Source organism: Callorhinus ursinus, unplaced genomic scaffold (genome assembly GCF_003265705.2).
Source record: "Callorhinus ursinus isolate GAN/ISIS: 27379988/994484 unplaced genomic scaffold, GSC_fseal_2.0 scaffold45, whole genome shotgun sequence".
NCBI classification, from domain to species: Eukaryota; Metazoa; Chordata; class Mammalia; order Carnivora; family Otariidae; genus Callorhinus; species Callorhinus ursinus.
The window spans coordinates 5,594,592-5,612,665 of record NW_027397107.1 but is presented as its reverse complement, the minus strand read 5'-3'; the positions used below and the strand labels follow the sequence as shown (position 1 = coordinate 5,612,665).

The window sequence follows — 18,074 nt, the reverse complement described above, 5'->3', positions numbered from 1 at the left end:
CGCAGCCCCGCAGACCCTGCGGCCTCCTGGGGCTGGCGAGCTGTCGTGGGGCCAGGTCCCGACTGGGGGAGGTGGGCACAGCGGCGAGTGCAGAGTGGCCGTCCCCGCCCGAGGCGGGTGGCAGCGGCGGGGCCCTGCTGGGCAGCGGGCGAGCCCGAGGGCGCCTCCGGACAGTTCCCATAAACAGGGGCGGGGCGGGGCGGGGCTTGGCCCCGGCCCCGCATTTCCGGGGACGCCGCGCGGGACGGAGGGTGTTCGCGGGGACACTGCGTCCCCCGGGAGTGCGTCGGGCGGGCCAGGCAGGCGGGGCGAGCCTGGGGGCGGCCCGGGAAGAGGAGCCGCGCCGCAGAGGTGGCCCTGCCGTGGGCGGTGGTCGCGCGGGGGCCGTGACCCTCGCAGGTAGGCGCAGGGGGCAGGGCGGCCGGGAGCCGAGGCCCTGGGAGAGGGACGGACGAGGGCAAAGCCGCCGAAGCCGCCGCCGCCGCCCCCCCCCCCCCCCCCCCGCTTCCCGCCGGGCCCCTCTCCCGAGAGGGCGCCACCTGCACGCTCTGATGGGCACCGGCGCCGGCCACTGGGGGAGCTTGTTGCCATGGCAGCGCGGGAGGCTGGGCCCTTGTTCCCATGGCCACCCGGGGCCTCGGCGCAGAGTCCTTTTAGCAGTGCCTTCAACCTACTCCCGACTCCCAAATCTAGAATGGAGAGAGAGGCAGGAGTCCTGGCCCGGGAGGGAAATCATTTGGGATTTGGAAAAAGCCTGGGCCCTTCCTCGTAATGCTCGTGGTGTGGACTTTGGATTAGGCTTTTGTCCTGGCTGTTTCTGTCTGAGTGACACGTGGATGTAGGGGTTAGGAAGGAAAGACGCTGGGATCCTGGAAATGAGGCTGATCTAGTGGCCACTCTGGAGTCGTTCGGGTCTGGCCAAAAGACTCAGAATCCCTGCATCCCCCAGGGAAAGTCTTCAGCCCTGTGCTCATATTTCCGAACCTGATTGTGAGTAGGTAATTTCACTTAGGAATCATAGGATTCTTGTTAAGACTCAAATGCCGCAAGAATGGTGAAGCGCATACTTTTTTTAAAAAATTGTGGGGTTTTTTCCCACTGATGCTTTAGAACTGAAAGAAGTTTAGGAATCCACCTAGTTGCACCTTCTCACTTTCATAAGAGAAACTGGACCCAGAGAAGTTAAATTACTTCCCAAGATGACAGTGGGTTGGGAAGATCAGCATTTGAGGCCAGTATCCTGACTTAAAGGCCATGGCTGTTGCCTTTTTGGTTATTTTACTGAAGCTCAGGGAAGTCTGGGATAAGTCCCCTGGCAACCCTGGGGCTCAAGCTTTTGGTGACAGGTGACCTAAAGATGGGCCGTGGAGGCTGGAGCCTTGGGGAGAGCTGAAAGAGCCCCTCTCCCTTGTGCGTCGGTCCTGTGCCTTGGGGCTCTTGCTTTAATATGATATTTGACAGGATTGGCTTAAATAAATCCCCAGGAGCCGCGCGTTCAGCAGCTCTCCAAAATACCATTTCTTCTGAAGCCAACAGATCTGTTCAGACTGTATGAGCGCCCTTTGGCTGCCCAAAAGCAGGGAAGTGGGACTTCCCCCCATCAGTGAGGTGCTTTTTCCTTTGAAAAGGTTTAAGAGGGAGGTGGGAAGAGAGATCCAGGAAGAAACACATGAACGAATCATTTGGAAATGATTCGAGCAGAAAACTCACGTATTCATTTATTAAACATTTACTGGGTACCCACTGTTTGCAAGCTCTGCACTGGGGCAGAAGATTAAAAACCTGTGTTAGGCAGGCCTGGTCCCTACACTCAAGAAGCTTGTAAAAGAGATGGCCAGAGAGAAATGTGATGTGTAAATGAGCGTATCACTAGAGCACAATGCGTGCCTTAATGGAAATCTGAGCCCAGAGCAGCGGAGCCCAGAGGAGCAGCTCCGGAAATCAGCTGAAAACAGCATGAGTCTAGCCTGCACCACCTGGGAGCACTTCTGGGGCTCTGCCAAGGGGGCCCTGGCCAATACCTTTGTTGGGAGACAAAGGAATGAGTGAGTCAAAGTGTCTAGACAAATGTGGCTCAGGATGGGGATTCTCGGGAAAGAAGAGTTTTAGGGACCCTGATAAACTGTCAACCCTATGAAGGCAGCGACCTGTCTGTTTCTTTCAGTTTCTGCAGCGCTTACAAGGTCACACGTGGACAAGAAAGATGTGTTGAGCGGATGAAAGAAGGAAGGAAGGGAATAAAAGAGGGAAGGATGGGGGAGAAGAGGTAGGAAGGAGGGAAAGGGACAGCAGTTTATATGATGAAGGAGAGGATGGCTGTAAGTTGAGACAAAACCCTGGTTGAAATTCTAACTACAGGTTCTGGAGTCAGATCTGCGTTCTGGTGCTACTCCTGACTTACCGCTGGTGTGACCTTAGGAAGTCCCTGAACCTCTCTGTGCCCCAGTTTCTCAGCTCAGGAGTGGGGATATAATAATTCCTATCTCTCTCTGTTGTGAGAATTACATAAAAGATTGAACAGAAAAAGCTCAGCACAGTGTCTGCCTCAGTGAGTAGTAAGTATTCAGTAATAGCCTTACAAACGTCAACTTTGCTTTAGGTGAAATAATCTGCCCAGCAATTCATGTCAAGATTATAAAACTACTCCAAAAATGAGATAAATAATTTCTTTTTACCTGATAAAGGCTAATTGTGAAAGGTGCCTGTGTCTGCAGATTAGCATACCTCAAAGAAATGGTTCTTTACTTTTTTTTTAAGATTTTATTTATTTATTTGACAGAGACACAGTGACAGAGGGAACACAAGCAGGGGGAGTGGGAGAGGGAGAAGCAGGCTTCCCGCTGAGCAGGGAGCCCGATGCGGGCCTCAATGTGGGGCTCGATGTGGGGCTCGATCCCAGGACTCCAGGATCATGACCTGAGCCGAAGGCAGCCGCTTAACGACTGAGCCACCCAGGCGCCCTGGTTCTTTACCTTTTTTTTTTGTAGGGGGAAGGGCACGGTGATCTTTTTGAAAGTAGATGAAAGCTCTGCTCTCACCAGAGACCACATATCATTCTTAGGGTTCATAGCTCCCTGAAGCCCGCCCTTGCTGCTCATAGGCTGTCATGAAAGAACTAAGGCAGAATTCACAGAGGAAGAGCCTGGGAAGAGCAAGGTGGGCCTGCTCTCATTCGGGGGGTTTGTGGGGTCCCTGTGGAAACCACAGCTGGAGGAGCTGGAGCTCTGCCTATGCAGCTGGGTGGTCCAGGCTCCGGGCCCAGGTCCCCCAGAGACCCTCCTCTGCTTTGGACAAGCTGGGCCCACTTGGAGCCTCATAGTGTCCTCCGGCCTGATGCTTCCTCACAACGCATCAACGGTGCTGCCAGGAGTCCTGGGCCAGGGTGCCTGGTGTGCAAGATAATTGTCCCAGCACGGATCTTTGGTGTCCCCACACCAGCTCTGTGAGTGTTGTCTCTTAATACCACTGCTTTAGGGTGTGGCAAGTGGGGACACCTCCCTCCACCATGACCAAACAAGACAGTAGTCCTCTCTTTGGAGCTGCAGGAAGTCTGTGGAACCTGCGTCTATCCCCCACCACCCTGATGGGCTCGCCCGTCTTCGCCCACTCTGTAGGAAGCAGTGGAACCAAGAGCAAGATGATCTCTCTGGCAGCCACCGGGTGAACCGAGGTGACCAGGAAACTACAGGGGTCCAGAGAGCCCCTCATCTTTGCGAAGGGAGAGCCTTGGGCTTCCGGAAAGGAGGTTAGTTTCTTGGGGTGGAGGAAGGGCCCTGACCCGGGCCTTCTTTCCCTTCATGGGGCAATGGCCAGGAGTCTGGAGCTCAGAGTGAGATTCAAGGAGGAAGAACTTGGTGGCAAAGGGGGCAATGGATTCCTGATTTCTTGGTATCTTGGGAAGGGAGGGGCCTCAGGCCTGATAAGCCAAAATGGAAACCACGCTTTCCTAGATCCTTAGAACGTCTACCTCCCACCTAAGAGTGGATGCTGTGGTGTCAGAGAAGGAGAGCCCTGAGCAGTCACTGCGCCTCTTCCGGGTGGCAGGTGCCAAGCATCAGCCAGGCCAATTACCCAGGCCCCCTAGCCCCCCCCCCTTCCGTGAGCAGGACTGCAGGCCCAGGCAGACAGGGCCTCCCCCCGCCACAGCTGGTGTTGGGGGCAGGGGAGTGACAGTGGTAACGTCATGTTCTACCCTGTCAGGACTGGGACAGGTCGAGCCCTGCTGGTTGCACCCCAGCCCTGTGGGGCAGGGGGATCCCCTCCCAGGGAGTGGCCAACTCAGGCCCCAACAGGCCCCAGCGGGGCTGGCACTAGGGCGTGGGGTAGGCTCTTCGCCACAGCGAGCGCGGCGGGGGCCCGGGCTGGGCAGGCCGGTTCCTTCTCCTCTGGAGAGTTGCAGACTCAGCACTGGACTTGGAGGAGGCAGCTGAACCCGAGGGGAGAGGCCAGAAGGGGCTTCTCGGGGCCGGGCGTAAGATGGTTAGGAGTTACTGAGGTCGTGGCAACTTAAAGGGTAGGGGAGGCGAGCCGCCGCCTCAGGAAGCCTGGCTCGGCTCGGGGGGCGCTCACCACAGGCCTCACCACCGGGGCCCGGATGTCAGGGGCTCTCCTCAGTTCTGCTCAGCCCTGGGAGGGACTGCTGGCGTTCCCATCTCACAGATGAGGAAGCTGAGGCTCAGGGACATCGTGTGGCTGGCTCACAGCCCACAGAGTAACGGATGGTGCTGACATCCTTTGGGCAGAACTGGCGTGCTTCGCAACTGGATCCTACCACCTACCAGGGCCAGAAACCCAGGGACCAGTGGAGGGGTCAGAACAGAATGGGGGTCGGGGATGAGGCCATTTCCATGTGTTGCCACACTCTGGTTAAAAGCTGCCCATGAGGCCTGAAGGCAGTGTTGGTGCCGTGAATGCCCTCTGCTGTGGAGGGTGCTGCCCCCGGGAGGCTCCCAGCCCCCAGGAGGCTCCCAGCCCCCAGGATCTGGAAGTCACTGGCCGATTTAAAAGCACACATGGTGTGCCAGCTGGTGTCGCTTCCTCATCAAAATGTATTGATGCTGCTGCCCAGCCCCTGGGGAGGAGACACCAGCGGCGTGCCCAGCCAGGGGGTGGGGTTGGGGGGGCAGCTGCAGCTGCAGCCTGCCATCAGAGGACGGCCCGGGGCTACGGGGGGATGGTGGCAGGGGGCCAAGGCCCGGGGAGCTGGGCCGCAGCCCGTGCGTGTCTGTGAGGCCTGGCCAGGCAGCCTGCCAGCAGAGCCTGGGACGGGGAGGAGCTCGGTGCCACTCCAGAGCGGGGGTGGATGGGACCTCTGGGTTCAGGCTTCACCGGGCTTTGGCAGGAGGCCCCTCCCCCGTGGCCAACAAACAAAGCAGTGACTCCCAGAGTAGAACTGTGGGAGCTGGAAAGCAAGGTTGCCCTGGGTGGGAATGAGAGCAGGCGGGCCTGGCCAGGGGCCGCCTGGCAGGAACCATCCGTGCCCAAGGACGTGGCTGGCCTGCACCTGGGCAGGGCCTGTACCTATAGACCATGAGCGATGATTGATTGCTTGGGAAGCTGGCAGTGTCCTGACCATGGCACTGCCAGCACTCTGCCTGGCCTAGGCCCGCTGCCGTCTTCCTTTGTGCTAAGCAGGTTAGAGAGGCAATGGGCACATGAGTTTGTGTGCTTTACGTTTTTATCCTTTTTCTCTTTATTTTCTTCTCTTGTAGGCTCTGATTTCTCTTCATTCTCTCCCTCTTCTGTAGCTCTTCTCATCTTTTTAAAAAATTTTTTATTTATTTGGGGCACCTGGGTGGCTCAGATGGGCTCAGATGGTTAAGCGTCTGCCTTCGGCTCAGGTCATGATCTCTGGGTCCTGGGATCGAGCCCCGCATCGGGCTCCTGGCTCAGCGGGGAATCTGCTTCTCCCTCTCCCTTTGCCCCTCCCCCTGCTCATGCTCGCCCGCTCTCTCAAGTGAGTAAAATCTTAAAAAAAAAAAAGATTTTATTTAGAAAGAGTGTGAGTGTGGGAGGGACAGAGGGAGAGAGCAGAATCCCAAGCCGACTCCGTGCTGAGCCCAGAGCCTGACACAGGGTTCGATCCCACGACCTTGAGATCATGACCTGAGCCAAAATCAAGAGTCAGATGCTTAACTGACTGAGCCACCCAGGTGCCCCTGTAGTTCTTCTCATTTTGTTCTTCTCCCACCTGATCCTACAGGTGAGTTGTTGTTGTTTTTTAACCTTTTGGCTTCTTTGTTTTTGTTTTTTGTTTTTCCCACGATAACAGGTATAAGATATGAATTTACATACAGGAAAATGCACAGATCTTAAGTGTACAGCTCAAAACATGTTAACATTTGTATACACTTGTGAAACCAACACCCAGATCAAGATAGAGAATATTCTGGCCTAAAGTTTCCTTCTCTGCCTACTAGGCATGTGCCCCCTAGGCCGAACATCTCTCACCATCGAGAAGTTTCATTTGGCCCCTTTGTATATATTCTCATACACATTTTCTCTCTCATTGTTGTGTTTTTGCCTTCCTTCTCCGTGTGTGTGTGTCTGTGCCAGAGAGAGGGAGAGAAAAGGAGAGACTGGGAGGGAGAGCCAGAGAGAAGAGACCCAGGGGAGGATGGGAGGATGGAAAGGGTAAGGGCCGTGTGAGGGTGAATGGGGAAAGAGAGGGCCGGGCTTCACGACTTCATCTTGCTGGCTGGGGGCACAGAAGCGTTGCTTTTCTCTTCGTCTCTTATGCTGCCTTTCCAAGCCGCCCCTGAGCTCTTTTATAAACCCCGATTTTCTGGCCAAGAAAGACTTGCCTACATCCAAGAGTGGCAGAGGGGAGCAGGGGACACAGCATTGGCTTGGGAACCACTCTTAATCCCACAGGAAGTCAGCTCAAATGAGGTCTCTCTCAGTCAGTCATCCTCCTGTTTTTTCCAGTCTGGGGGAGAACAAATTAGCATGCTAACGGAAGACAGAGGAGCCCGCAAGGGCCGATGTTGCCATATTGGGGGCATGGATTGGAGGGTACTCCTCCAGGTCCCTCATTTTGTCAGCCCTGCTAGAGTGCCACGCTAGGCAGTAGGGGTTCCAAAGATATGGAATTGTCACTGTCCTCAAGAGACTCGCCACCCATTTGGCATACGACATACCTGAAGCATTTGAGCAACCACAAACAGGGTGTAATTACCCACCAAGCGAGGCCGCATCAGCCTCTGCCTCTTCTCTTCAGGGATGAGCAGAGCAGCCAGACAACCCATGTGTTGCCAAGACACTAGGGCACACCAGCCTCACTGCCATTTGGAGAGCTAGCTGATGCAGAGATCCGGGCACCCACCAGCTACTAACTGAGCACGTGCCACTCACCAGCCCCTGTTCCGGTTAAGAACGGTAAGGAGACGCTGAAAGGAAATGCTGTAGCTAGTACCTGGATTTCAACAAGGTTTCTCACAATTGTTTCATAATATTCTTGTGGATAATATGGAGAAATGTGGGCTGAGGAGTGCAGGTCAGAGGAGACACATAGCTGGTTGTTCAACCTACAAAGGATATTGATCAGTTTCCACCCTGATAGAGGTCTCTGGTGGCCCTGGCTCTGCTTTTGGCCCCATTCTATCTGATTTTTCCCCCCAAAACTTACAAACCCCTGAAACACCTGGAACTTTTCTATATCAACTAATTGTTAAAACTTTGTGATAGTCGCACTCACTCTAACACACACACACACACACACACACACACACACACGTTTTTGCTGAATCATTGGAAAGTAGGTTGTAGACATGACACTTCACCTCTACAAACTTCAGCAGGCATCTCTGAAGGATGGTAACATTCCCCTAAAACCACAGTGCCATTGTCATACCAAAGAAAATGAGCAATAGTACCATAATACCTAAGACACAGTGCACCGTAACATTTCCCCCAATTCGGAATGGCTTTCTTTTTTTTTCTTTCAAGATTCCATCAGTGTTCACATATTTCTTCTGATTATCATGTCTCTTTTCGTTTCTTGACCTAAAATAGTCCCCTTGTCTTTTTTATCTTGAGCTTTTTGAAGAGTCCCAGCTAGCTGTCTTTGTAGAATGCGGGCTGTATCTGATTGTGTGCTTATCATTAGATCTGGGTTTGCCAGAAGTGCTCCAAGGACCGGTGATGTTGTGTATTTCTTATTGCATCATACCAGGAGGTAAATGCATCAGGCACTCGCATTACTGGTGATGCTGCTTTATTTATTTTTTTAAAGATTTTATTTATTTATTTGAGAGAGAGAGAGGGGAGAGCATGAACAGAGGGAGGGTCAGAGGGAGAGGGAGAAGGAGACTCCCTGCAGAGCAGGGAGCCCCAGGAAGGGCTCCATCCCAAGACCCTGGGATCATGACCTGAGCCGAAGGCAGGCACTTAACTCACTGAGCCACCCAGGCACCCCCGGTCATGCTACTTTAGGCCACTTGGTTAAGGTAGTGGCTGCCAGAGTTCTTCCCCAGAGATACATTTTCCTTTTGGTAATTAGTAAGTCACTTGTAGGACAGACTTTGAGACCTTGTTCATATACAGTTTCCCAAAAATCTTCTACCCAGTGGCTTAGCATCCACTGATTACCCTTGCTTGAACCGAGGCTTTCTGAAGTCTACTCTTTCTTCTACAGTCATCAGCCAACATTCTTCTATAAAGAAAAGCTTCCTTTCTACCTCTTTTCTTTCTCTCTGTGTGTTTTCCTGAGTTTCACTGCAGACTAATGGATTGTTTTATTTTGATGCATTAGGACCCATTACTTCAGTATGCTTTTTGATTCTCAAATTATCTCAAGTTTAGTCATCAAGCTGGGCCTATGTCCTTTTGACATGACCCCATTAATCTTTCATCACTTCCTTGCTTTTTGGCCCAAACAAAATGTCCCAGGCTTGCCTTCCCCAAGGAGACCTGGTACCTTTTATTGGAGAGTGGGTAATAGGTCTGCTCACCTAGTATGTTGTTTTTTTTTTAAGATTTTATTTTTAAGTAGTCTCTACACCCAACATGGGGATTGAACTTACAACCCCAAGATCAAGAGCCTCACGCTCTACCGACTGAGCCAGCCAGGCACCCCTGACACCCAATATTTTTTATCAATGACTCAAATAAAGGCTAAGAAATGATTACCAAATTTACTGATGATTCAAAACTGGGAAGGGAAGTCAAATTCTATGATAATAGAATGAATACTCAAAATGACCTCAATAGGATGAAATTTGGACCAGAACTAGTAGATTTAAAGGAGATCAATATGAAGTCCTGTGCTTAGGTTGAAAATGTTAATTGCATAATTTGAGGTTTGGGGGAACTCTTTACTAGATGAAAGTTGGTATAGAAAAGTAGCTCTGGTTGTTAGCTGACATGAGCCAGCAGTTTCCATGACTCTTGGGTTACATCCATCCATCCATTCATTCATTCATTCATTCATTCATTCATTCGTGTAGCCAATACTTATTGAGGGTCTGCCATATGCCAGGCACTGTTCCAGAAGCTTGGGCCATGTTAGTTAACTCCTGAATAAGCAAAAAAATCCCTGCCCTCCTTGGGCGCCTGGGTGGCTCAGTCGGTTAAGCGTCTGCTTTCAGCTCAGGTCATGATCCCAGGGTCCTGGCATCGAGCTCCGCATAGGGCTTCTTGCTTGGTGGGGAGTCTGCTTCTCCTTCTCCCTCTGCTGCTCCCCCTGCTCTCTCTCTCTGTCAAATAAATAAATAAAATCTTTGAAAAAAAAATCCCTGCCCTCCTCAGTCAACATTCTTGGTGCTGGGGAGTGGGGTCAGGTGGGGATTTCAGGCAATAATGAAAAACCACAGCAAAGGTGATGAGTGCTTTGAAAAATTTTCTCCAGGTAAGGGGATATGGGTGGAAGTTCAGATTCTTCAAGGTGATCTTTGAGCAAGGGTCTGAAGGAAGCAAGGGACTCAATCATGTGGCTATCTGGGGGAAGAGTGCCCCAGGCAGAGGGAGTAGCCAGGACAAAGGTTCTAAGAGGAGTGTGGTTGGGGGTGTGCCTGAAGTAGAGTGAGTAGGGGGAGAGCAGTGGAGGATGTGGTGGGGGTGAGGATGGCACAGGGCCTTATACACCACTGTAAGTCTTTGGCTTTTATTCTGAGTGAGACAGGGAACCCTTGGAGGGTTTCAAGCAAAGGAGTGCCATGACCTTACTGGTTTTGAAAGATTCTCGTTGCTGAGTTGAGAATAGGTTGCAGGGAAGCAGAGGTAGCAGTTAGGAGGAACTTGCAGTAACCAGGAGAAAGAGGGTGCTGATAGTGATCCTCCCCCCCACACACACTGGGAGGTGGTGAATGGTCAGATTATGGATTTCCTAGTGGGTCAGATGTGAGGAAATGAAATAAAGTAGTTAGGCAGCTTGAAGATGGACTTGACTTTAAATGAGATGGAGAAACTCACATAGGAGGAACCCATTTTGGGGAGGGAGAGGGGAGACATCAGGAGCTTAGTGTAGGACATGTTGGATATGAGATGCCTGTCGGACAAGACAGCCCGATAGAAATGTTGAGGCCATCTGGAGTTCGGGACAGAGGTCCTGGCTGCAGATAGAAGCCTGAGTATAATTGGCTAAAAAACAGATTGACACCATTAATAGAGGTAAAGTGTCTAAGGCCTGCAATGCTAGAACCTCTGGTGGTTGGTGCTGCCCACATCCTGTGTGGAAGTCTGTGTCCAGTGCTGGGCGCCCTTTTATAAAAGGGGTGCTACTAGCCTGGACCGTGTCCACAGAAGGGTGTTAGGATGGTGGAGGTACAGGGGCGCCTGGGTGGCTCAGTCGGTTAAGCGACTGCCTTTGGCTCAGGTCATGATCCTGGAGTCCCGGGATTGAGTCCCGCATCGGGCTCCCTGCTCAGCGGTGAGTCTGCTTCTCCCTCGGACCCTCCCCCCTCTCATGCTCTATTTCATTCTCTCTCTCAAATAAATAAATAAATAAATCTTTAAAAAAAAAAAAAAAGGATGGTGGAGGTACAGAAATCACAGAGCATGAGGAAGCCTGACTAGGAGAGGAGACCTGGGACCATGTGGGTGCTATGCCCATCTCCTGACAGCCACCCTGTGGGAAAGGAAGTGGCAGGCCCTGGGGGTGGGGTGAAAGTGACAGGTGGTGGCTCTGAGGAGGCTAGTTATGGCTGGGGGTGAAGAGGAACTTTCCAGCCAATTTCTGGAGAAACCATCACCACTGCCAGGAAATGACTAGCCTAGTGGAGGTTTTCAAACTGCCTTTGACTTGAAGTGCAGGAAGAATTACATTTTACTGCAATCCTGTGCACCTTTAGGAAAAGTTGAAACACGTTTCCCAACACTTTCTGATCTCCCGTGATCATTGCACTTTGATATTTGCTATTCTGCCTTTTTCCTTAAGATTTTATTTATTTGAGAGAGCGCACGTGAGCACAAGCAGGGGGAGCAGCAGGGGGAGAGGGAGAAGCAGGCTCCGCAGGGAGCCCCACCTGCTGCTGGATCACAGGACCTCGGGAACTCGACCTGAGCGGACGGCAGACGCTTACAGGACTGAGCCACCCAGGCTATTCTCCTTTTTTAATGCTGATAGGAACCCACTAGGGGGTCCAGTCTGCAGTTTGACCTCCCCCCTCCAGTCTCAGCAGAACTAAGCCCCATCCCTGAGGATGTTAGGAGCCAGGATTGTGGTGGGTGCCTGTGGGATTCCACTCCAGCCTGAGGGAGTACTTTCACCTGCCAGGCAACGTGCAACCTGTGGAGGTCAGTCGTCCTTGACAGTACAATACATGTAGTTATCCCACTTAAGCTAATCTTGCTCCCCCCGGCCCCCCCCCAAGGTTTGGCTTCGTATGGACATCTAGACGGGGATGACCCCGCAGGGTACCTCGATCAAGCCCTGAGCCCGTAGTGAACGCCCAGCCAAGACCTAAGGTGGGTTGAGCCGTGCAGAAGTGAGACTCGGAAGCAACTAGCCTCGTCACTAGCACGGGCTCGGCCGATTCATTTGGTCACGGGCAAGTGGGTGCCAGGAGCACCAGCGTGGGGGGGGGGGGGAAGGGGGGGGGGACCAGACCCGACCCTCGGGAGGCGCCCAGGGAGAGAGACCCACACGTTTTCCCAACGGCAAGCGCTCAGCGGGTCGCAGAGGAGCCGGAAGGGGTCGGGGAGGTGGTGGGACGGCCTGCGAGGCGGGGGAGAAGAACCACGGGTCTGCTCTCCGCGCCCTCGTGCTCCTGCGGCCTCGGCGGCGACTGGTTGGCGTCCTCCAGACGCGCACCGAGCTCGGGCAGCACGCGGCCGCCCCTCGGGCCGGCGGGGCCCCCTGGGCGAGGAGGGGGCGGGGCGGGAGCGGCGCGGGAGAGGCGGGGCTAGCCGCCCGACTTCCTCCTTATGCCCCGCCCACCGCGGGCCACGTGACGGCAGCTCCCCCCACCCCCCCCCCCCCCCCCCAGGTCTAGCGGGCGGGGCTGCAGCCCGCGAGTCAAGTTGAGCCACCTGAGCCGGAGCCCGGAGGACGCCGTCGCTCCCCGCTGTCCGGAGCTCCGCGATGGGCCGGGGGAGCCGACCGTGCGCCCCGCGGGGAGCGCTGCCGCCCCGGCCGCCGCCGCTACTCCTGCTGTTCCTGCTGCTGCTCCCGCCGCCGACTCCGGCGCTCGCCCCTCGGATCAGCCTGCCGCTGGGTGAGCGCTGGGGCGACCCCGCGGGGGCGCGGGCTGGGGTCGGGGGGAGGGGAGGCGGCCTGGAGGTGCCTGTGCGGAGGCTGCCGTGACAAAGGAGGCAGGGAGGAGGGGGCCTGTCAGAGGCTTGGGGTCCATTAGGACCCCTCCTCCTTTCAGAGCGCTGCGGGGAGGGAGAGAGAGGAGAGGGCAACTGTGGGGCCGCGGGCCCCTTTCTTCCCTTCCTTTAGAGGGCGGGGTGGGGGGGGTGTCTCGCGCCCGCTCTGTCGTCCAAGCTCGCCCCTCGGTAGGGCGTCCTTTTCGGCGGTGGCAGCTCCCCGCCCCCACCCCCGGTGCAGGCTACCCGCTGGTCCGCCTGCCCATCTGCTTGTCTTTGATGCTGACCAGAGCCAGCCGCGGTGCCGCCCCCGAGGGCGTCTCGGGGTGGAGGGGGCCGTGCTTGCCGTCCCATAAACACTGGGGTTCTGGTATTCCAGCAAGTCGCAGCAGGACTCCGGAGCCGCAGCGGGACAGGAGTCCCATCTTCCCTCCCAGCCCTTCACCCTGGCCTGTCGGCGCTGCGCCGGCCCCAACATGGTGGGATCCCTCCGGGGCCCGAGAGCGATCCTACCAGGGATGGGGGCTGCTCTGTGACTCCTAGGCCCTGAGAGAGAATCCTCCTGGGAGTACCATCCTCATTGGTGAGGTCCCTCACCTGGTGCTCATGCCTGCTTCTGTGGCCCCTGGCTCTCCCCTGTCCCTACCCCTTTACATCTTGTTGCTTCTCCAGCTTCTCTTTGAAATCAGAGGGACCTGGGTTCCAAGCCCATTTCTACTACTGGGCAAGTAATTCCCTTCTCCCTGTGCCCTGGTTTGCTCATCTGCAAAATGGGCACAGTCGTAGGTACCTTGCAAGGCTATCTTGAAGATTTCATGAAATCTGCACTAGCTGCGTTCTGTGGGCACAAGCTTTATAGGGGCCCAGTAGATGTTGTTTCTCCAAGCCCTTTAACTTGTCACACTGGGAGAATTAGAATAAAAGATGTATGAATTAAAGCTTACATATTGAAGGTAGGCCAGACTTCCTTCTCTCTACTGCATCCCCACCCCTGAAAACATTCTGTGTACAGAAGGGAAGAGTAGCAGAATCAGCACTTAGATTAACTCAGGGTGCTTGTGGCCCTGAATAATCCTGTCTGAAACATTGCAAGACCGTACTGAGAACATAGCCTGGGTTCAAATCCTGCCTCCACCACTTAGTAACCATGTGACCTTGAACAAGCTACTTAACTCTTCCTGTGCCTTGATTTCCTCATCTTTAAAATGGGACAATAATAGCACATACCTCAAGGTTGTGAGGATTAAATCAGTTTATGTTTGAAAAGTCCTTAGGACAGGGCTTGGTACATGGAAACCGCTCCGTAAGTGTTAGCTGGCATTATCGTTACGTGTTAAGCACAGGCTTCATTCTTGCACATCCTGCACAGAGCCAGGGTGACTGCCTGGGGTGGGGGTGGTGCTGTTCGTTTGACCACAGTCCCTTGGGTGCTCCATCTCATTAAGTGAGGATAAACAAGTGTATCCGAACCCGGGCCTACTGCCTTGCCACTTTCTTGGTTGTGGCCACAACTCCCTTTGTCCTTAGACCCTCTTAGCTCTGGCAGGAGGGCAGTAAAGTGGGAACAAATGTTCTGAAGGACTCCATTTATGGCCCTGGGCTAGTTCACAGAGCCATCGCAAGCGCAGCTGGTCTTGTGTCCAGCCCTGGAACTGGACGGGGACCACCCAGAGGGTAACTGAAAGGCAGAATTGGGGAGCCATGAGGGGGAACTGAGAGGGCGTGCGTCCTGAGAGTGGCTAGAACACTTGGTGGTTATTACCCACATAGCTCTCAGACCTGGCCCACTTCCACAAATCTGTGACTGTTGCCAGGCTGTGTCACACACCAGCGTCCCCCCCACAGGTCAGTTGGTGCTCTGGTCTGGATGTCTGTGCACTCCCCTCTCCCGGATCCTTAGGTGAAAATCCAAACTCCCAGAGGACTGAGACACAGGTTCTCCTGTTAGGACTGGCACAGATGCATTGCACAAAGGTGTCCCTTGAGAGGTTCAAAGGGCCTAGAAATGGCAGTCGATACTCTGCTTTCCAAGCTGTGGCTCCTAGAAAAAGACAAAGCTTCCGCTGTGTTCCTGAGACTGGGTCTGCCCAGAGGGAGCCTCTTTTTCTAGTCCCCCCAAAGCCCTGGAATAGTTAGCAGCACCTAATACCTGAACTTGTGAGCACACATCCATACTTTACTGATATGGACCACACCCCAGAGGGCCTGCCTCCCTAGACTTTCTCCTGGCCCTTGATACTGGAAGCCCCAGAGGGGAATGCCCTGGTGACTAAACAGGCTCACCTTTGGAGCGTGGCTGCAGGCAGTTTCCTGCCTCATCCTTGGGGGCTTGTTAGATGTTCTTGGCAGCGTGCCTATCCTGGGTAGGCCTGAGGTGACCATGGGGACTCGGCACAAGGGCCCATGGCCCCTCCCTCACAGAAGAGGGAGAGAGGCATGGAGGGAGAGCCTGCACCTCCCTTTCAGGCTACCTGTCCTCCCCTACTGCATTCCCACCCAAGCTCCCCAAGGGCCCAGATGCCTAGGGACAGTGAGCTGTGTCTTTGGTTTGAAACAAAGTCCCTAGAAGTGGAGCGTCCAGGTCATGTGTGGGGTCCTTCCTAGGGAACCCTCACTGCTGTTAATCCGCAGCAGATTCCTGGGACCGTGAAGGAGGGGATTCCCCACTTGTGGTCTCGTCCAGTGGCCAAGGGGGGGGGGGAGCTGGGGACTCCAGGGCCAGCTGGGCAAGGAGAGGCCTTAAAGGGAAGTTACTTGTCTCTGTGGAAGGAATGCTTTAAAGAAGTGTGTGCAGTTTTGGTTCTGTTGCGCTGGAAAGTGTAGTTTGAAGTTCCAGGACCAAAGACTCAGAAGAGGAGAGCTGCCGAGTGGAAATAATGGCGCCGGGTGTGTGAGCTGCAAGGCCATGTGCCTCCCAGCCGGGCTGTGTAGAAAGAAACAAAGCAAACCTCCTTTGGCTCATGAAAGTCTTATTGAGTTCCCTTATTTGGGCAATTAAGAGGAGTTATTAATTTCCCCCTGCCCCAGAAGTGCCTGTCTGGAAAGGTCTGGACACAGTGTTTCCAAACCAGATTGGAAATAAATCCATAGGCCTTGCAAACTTCAGTCAACAAAACCCCATTGAGCCGGGGAACTGGGCATTGGCACAAATCAGCTGCCTGTCCTCTGACCCTGGAGTGGACACCCAGGGTCATGGCTACCCCGAGAAGCCCCCAGTGCAGGCCGCTTTCAAAGTCTTGCTGGCTGGTGACAGGCCTTCCTCCTGAACGTGGCCTCAGCTCCACATGAGCGTTTGTCTTCGGCTCTGTCCCATGGCCTGGCATCTTCGTGGCCCCTTCAGAGCCAAATGGAAAGAGCTGTAACTATGGGCGCTAATAGCTAGGCTTTGAAGACTCACTTGCCTCCTAACTGCACCACCTGGGGCAAGCTGGGAATAATGGCAGGACCCATCTCACAGGGCTCTGAGCGGATTACAGGAAATAATGTATGGAAAGTGCTTGGCCCAGTGCCTGGCACGTGCTCCGTCCCCAGTAAAAGGTAGCGGCCTCTGTTCTCTGGTGGAAATTCCCTGCCTGCCTCGTTTGGTGAGGTTATTTGCATCCATTTGGGTGACACTGAGCGCTGGCTGTAGGCAGCCCCTCTGCTAGCTGCCAAGACCAGCCAGGTCAGGGAATGGAATAGTGCAGGTCCCACCCCCTGCTCTGGGGTGGAAGACAAAGCAAGTCACCCAAGGGGTCCTGCTGAATTTAGTGCACTTTTTAAGTGCTCCTGGTTCAGCTCTTTGATGTTCTTCTTTGCCCCTAAGAACTTCCTCTGCCTGAGGGTGGACCCCACATCTCCCTCTGCCCTGTGTATAACCCACATTCAGCTGGGTGTTGAAATGCCTGTAAGCCAGCCCAGCAAAACTCTAAGCTTGCACAAGTTTGGGGGGCACATCTGGATACACCTGCACGTTCTTCCTCCACACAAGGGAGACAGAAGATGGCACAGAGCCTGGAGAAAAGGCTGGACTCGGCTTATGTAGTCACTCTTTCCTTTGTCCCCTTCTAGAGGCTGTGGCCTGACCCCCACCCTGCCATGGGTGCTCAGGATGGGTGGAGAGGCCTCTGATGGGGCCCTCCCCAGGGATCCCCGCCCCTCCTCCTTGCATTCTGTCCTCCCGGCCAGGCTCCCCTGTGTCCAGTGTGGAGAGTGGCTCACATGGAGTTTGCTGTCTTGGGACAGATGCCCGAGGTCCCGTAAAGGCTCCACCCCATCTCCCGCCATCCTCAAGGCCATAGGTGAGCCTTCTCCATGTGCCTGGCCCTATGCAGTCTCCCTGGTCCTTTTTTAACCACCACTCCTCTGTGAGCCTCTCCGGTTCGGGGCAGGACCACCTGCAGCCCTGAGGTGGCACAGCCGGTGTCCTCACGTTTGTGTTGCAGTATTTCGTGTCTGGAAGAAGGTAGAAAGTAAGGTAGTGGGTATAGGGCGCCTGGGTGGCTCAGTTGGTTAAGCAACTGCCTTCGGCTCAGGTCATGATCCTGGAGTCCCAGGATCGAGTCCCGCTTCGGGCTCCCTGCTCGGCAGGGAGTCTGCTTCTCCCTCTGACCCTCTTCCCTCTCATGCTATCTCTCATTCTCTCTCTCTCAAAATAAAAATAAATAAAATCTTTAAAAAAAAAAAAAAGGTAGTGGGTATAGAGCTACTGCGGGCGCCAGGCTTGGTTGTCTTGTTTCCCCCTACACGGTGGGGAAAGTTATCCCCATTTTACAGATAAGACAGCTGAGGTTCAGAGAGGTGACGTATTTTGTCCAAGGCATATGGCTCTGCCTCCCTGAGATCTGACATGTTCTCTGTGGGATCTCTCTGCTCTGCACTGGTGGGTCCTCTGAAAAGCCCATCTTGACGGTTAGTAGGGTTCAGAGAGGTGGGGCTGTGGGGAGGGAGTTTCAGTGGGTCCAGTAGACAGAAACCTCTCATTTTATCATAACTGCTACTAAATGGGGGGCCAAATGAGCAGACTCCTCTCCTTTTTGGCCTCCCCTTGCTCATCCTCTGAGGGGTGCTAACAGAAACAGGAAAGAAAGCTGCCCAGGATGGGGCACCCACCGTGTGCCGGGTGCTGGAGGTGGCGTCGCTCCATCCTGTTGGGGGCCCGAGGCTTGGAGACACTAACTAACGTGGTCAGGGTCATGTAACTAGAAAGCTCTGGGGTCAGGCTGTGGGCTACAGCTCTCTGACTCGAGAACCACATTCTGTCCGTTAGAACGGCTGCTTCCAGCCTCAGTCGTGAAGTGTGGGGAAGCAGCAGAATGGCCCAGCTTGGCCCTGGAATAGTTGATAGG

The 18,074-nt window shown here is 54.3% G+C and overlaps 1 protein-coding gene across 6 annotated transcripts in view; it reads left to right on the top strand.

Annotated features, from left to right (window-relative positions):
- Positions 1-243: 243 nt before the first annotated feature.
- Positions 244-18,074, top strand: part of SEMA4B (semaphorin 4B) — a 36,862-nt gene continuing 19,031 nt past the window's right edge. Inside the window, exons 1-6 of one of the 6 annotated variants that reach the window (XM_073882230.1) lie at positions 244-399; positions 3,062-3,156; positions 3,615-3,745; positions 7,220-7,377; positions 11,811-11,904; positions 12,426-12,653. In XM_073882230.1, the coding sequence (XP_073738331.1) occupies positions 12,521-12,653 (133 nt within the window). In that variant the 5' untranslated portion in view covers positions 244-399; positions 3,062-3,156; positions 3,615-3,745; ... (1 more) ...; positions 11,811-11,904; positions 12,426-12,520. Of the gene's footprint in view, positions 400-2,860; positions 3,746-7,219; positions 7,378-11,810; positions 11,905-12,425; positions 12,654-18,074 lie in introns of those variants that run through there. The other 5 variants (XM_025893011.2, XM_025893004.2, XM_025893008.2 and 2 more) reach the window with 5 other exon arrangements.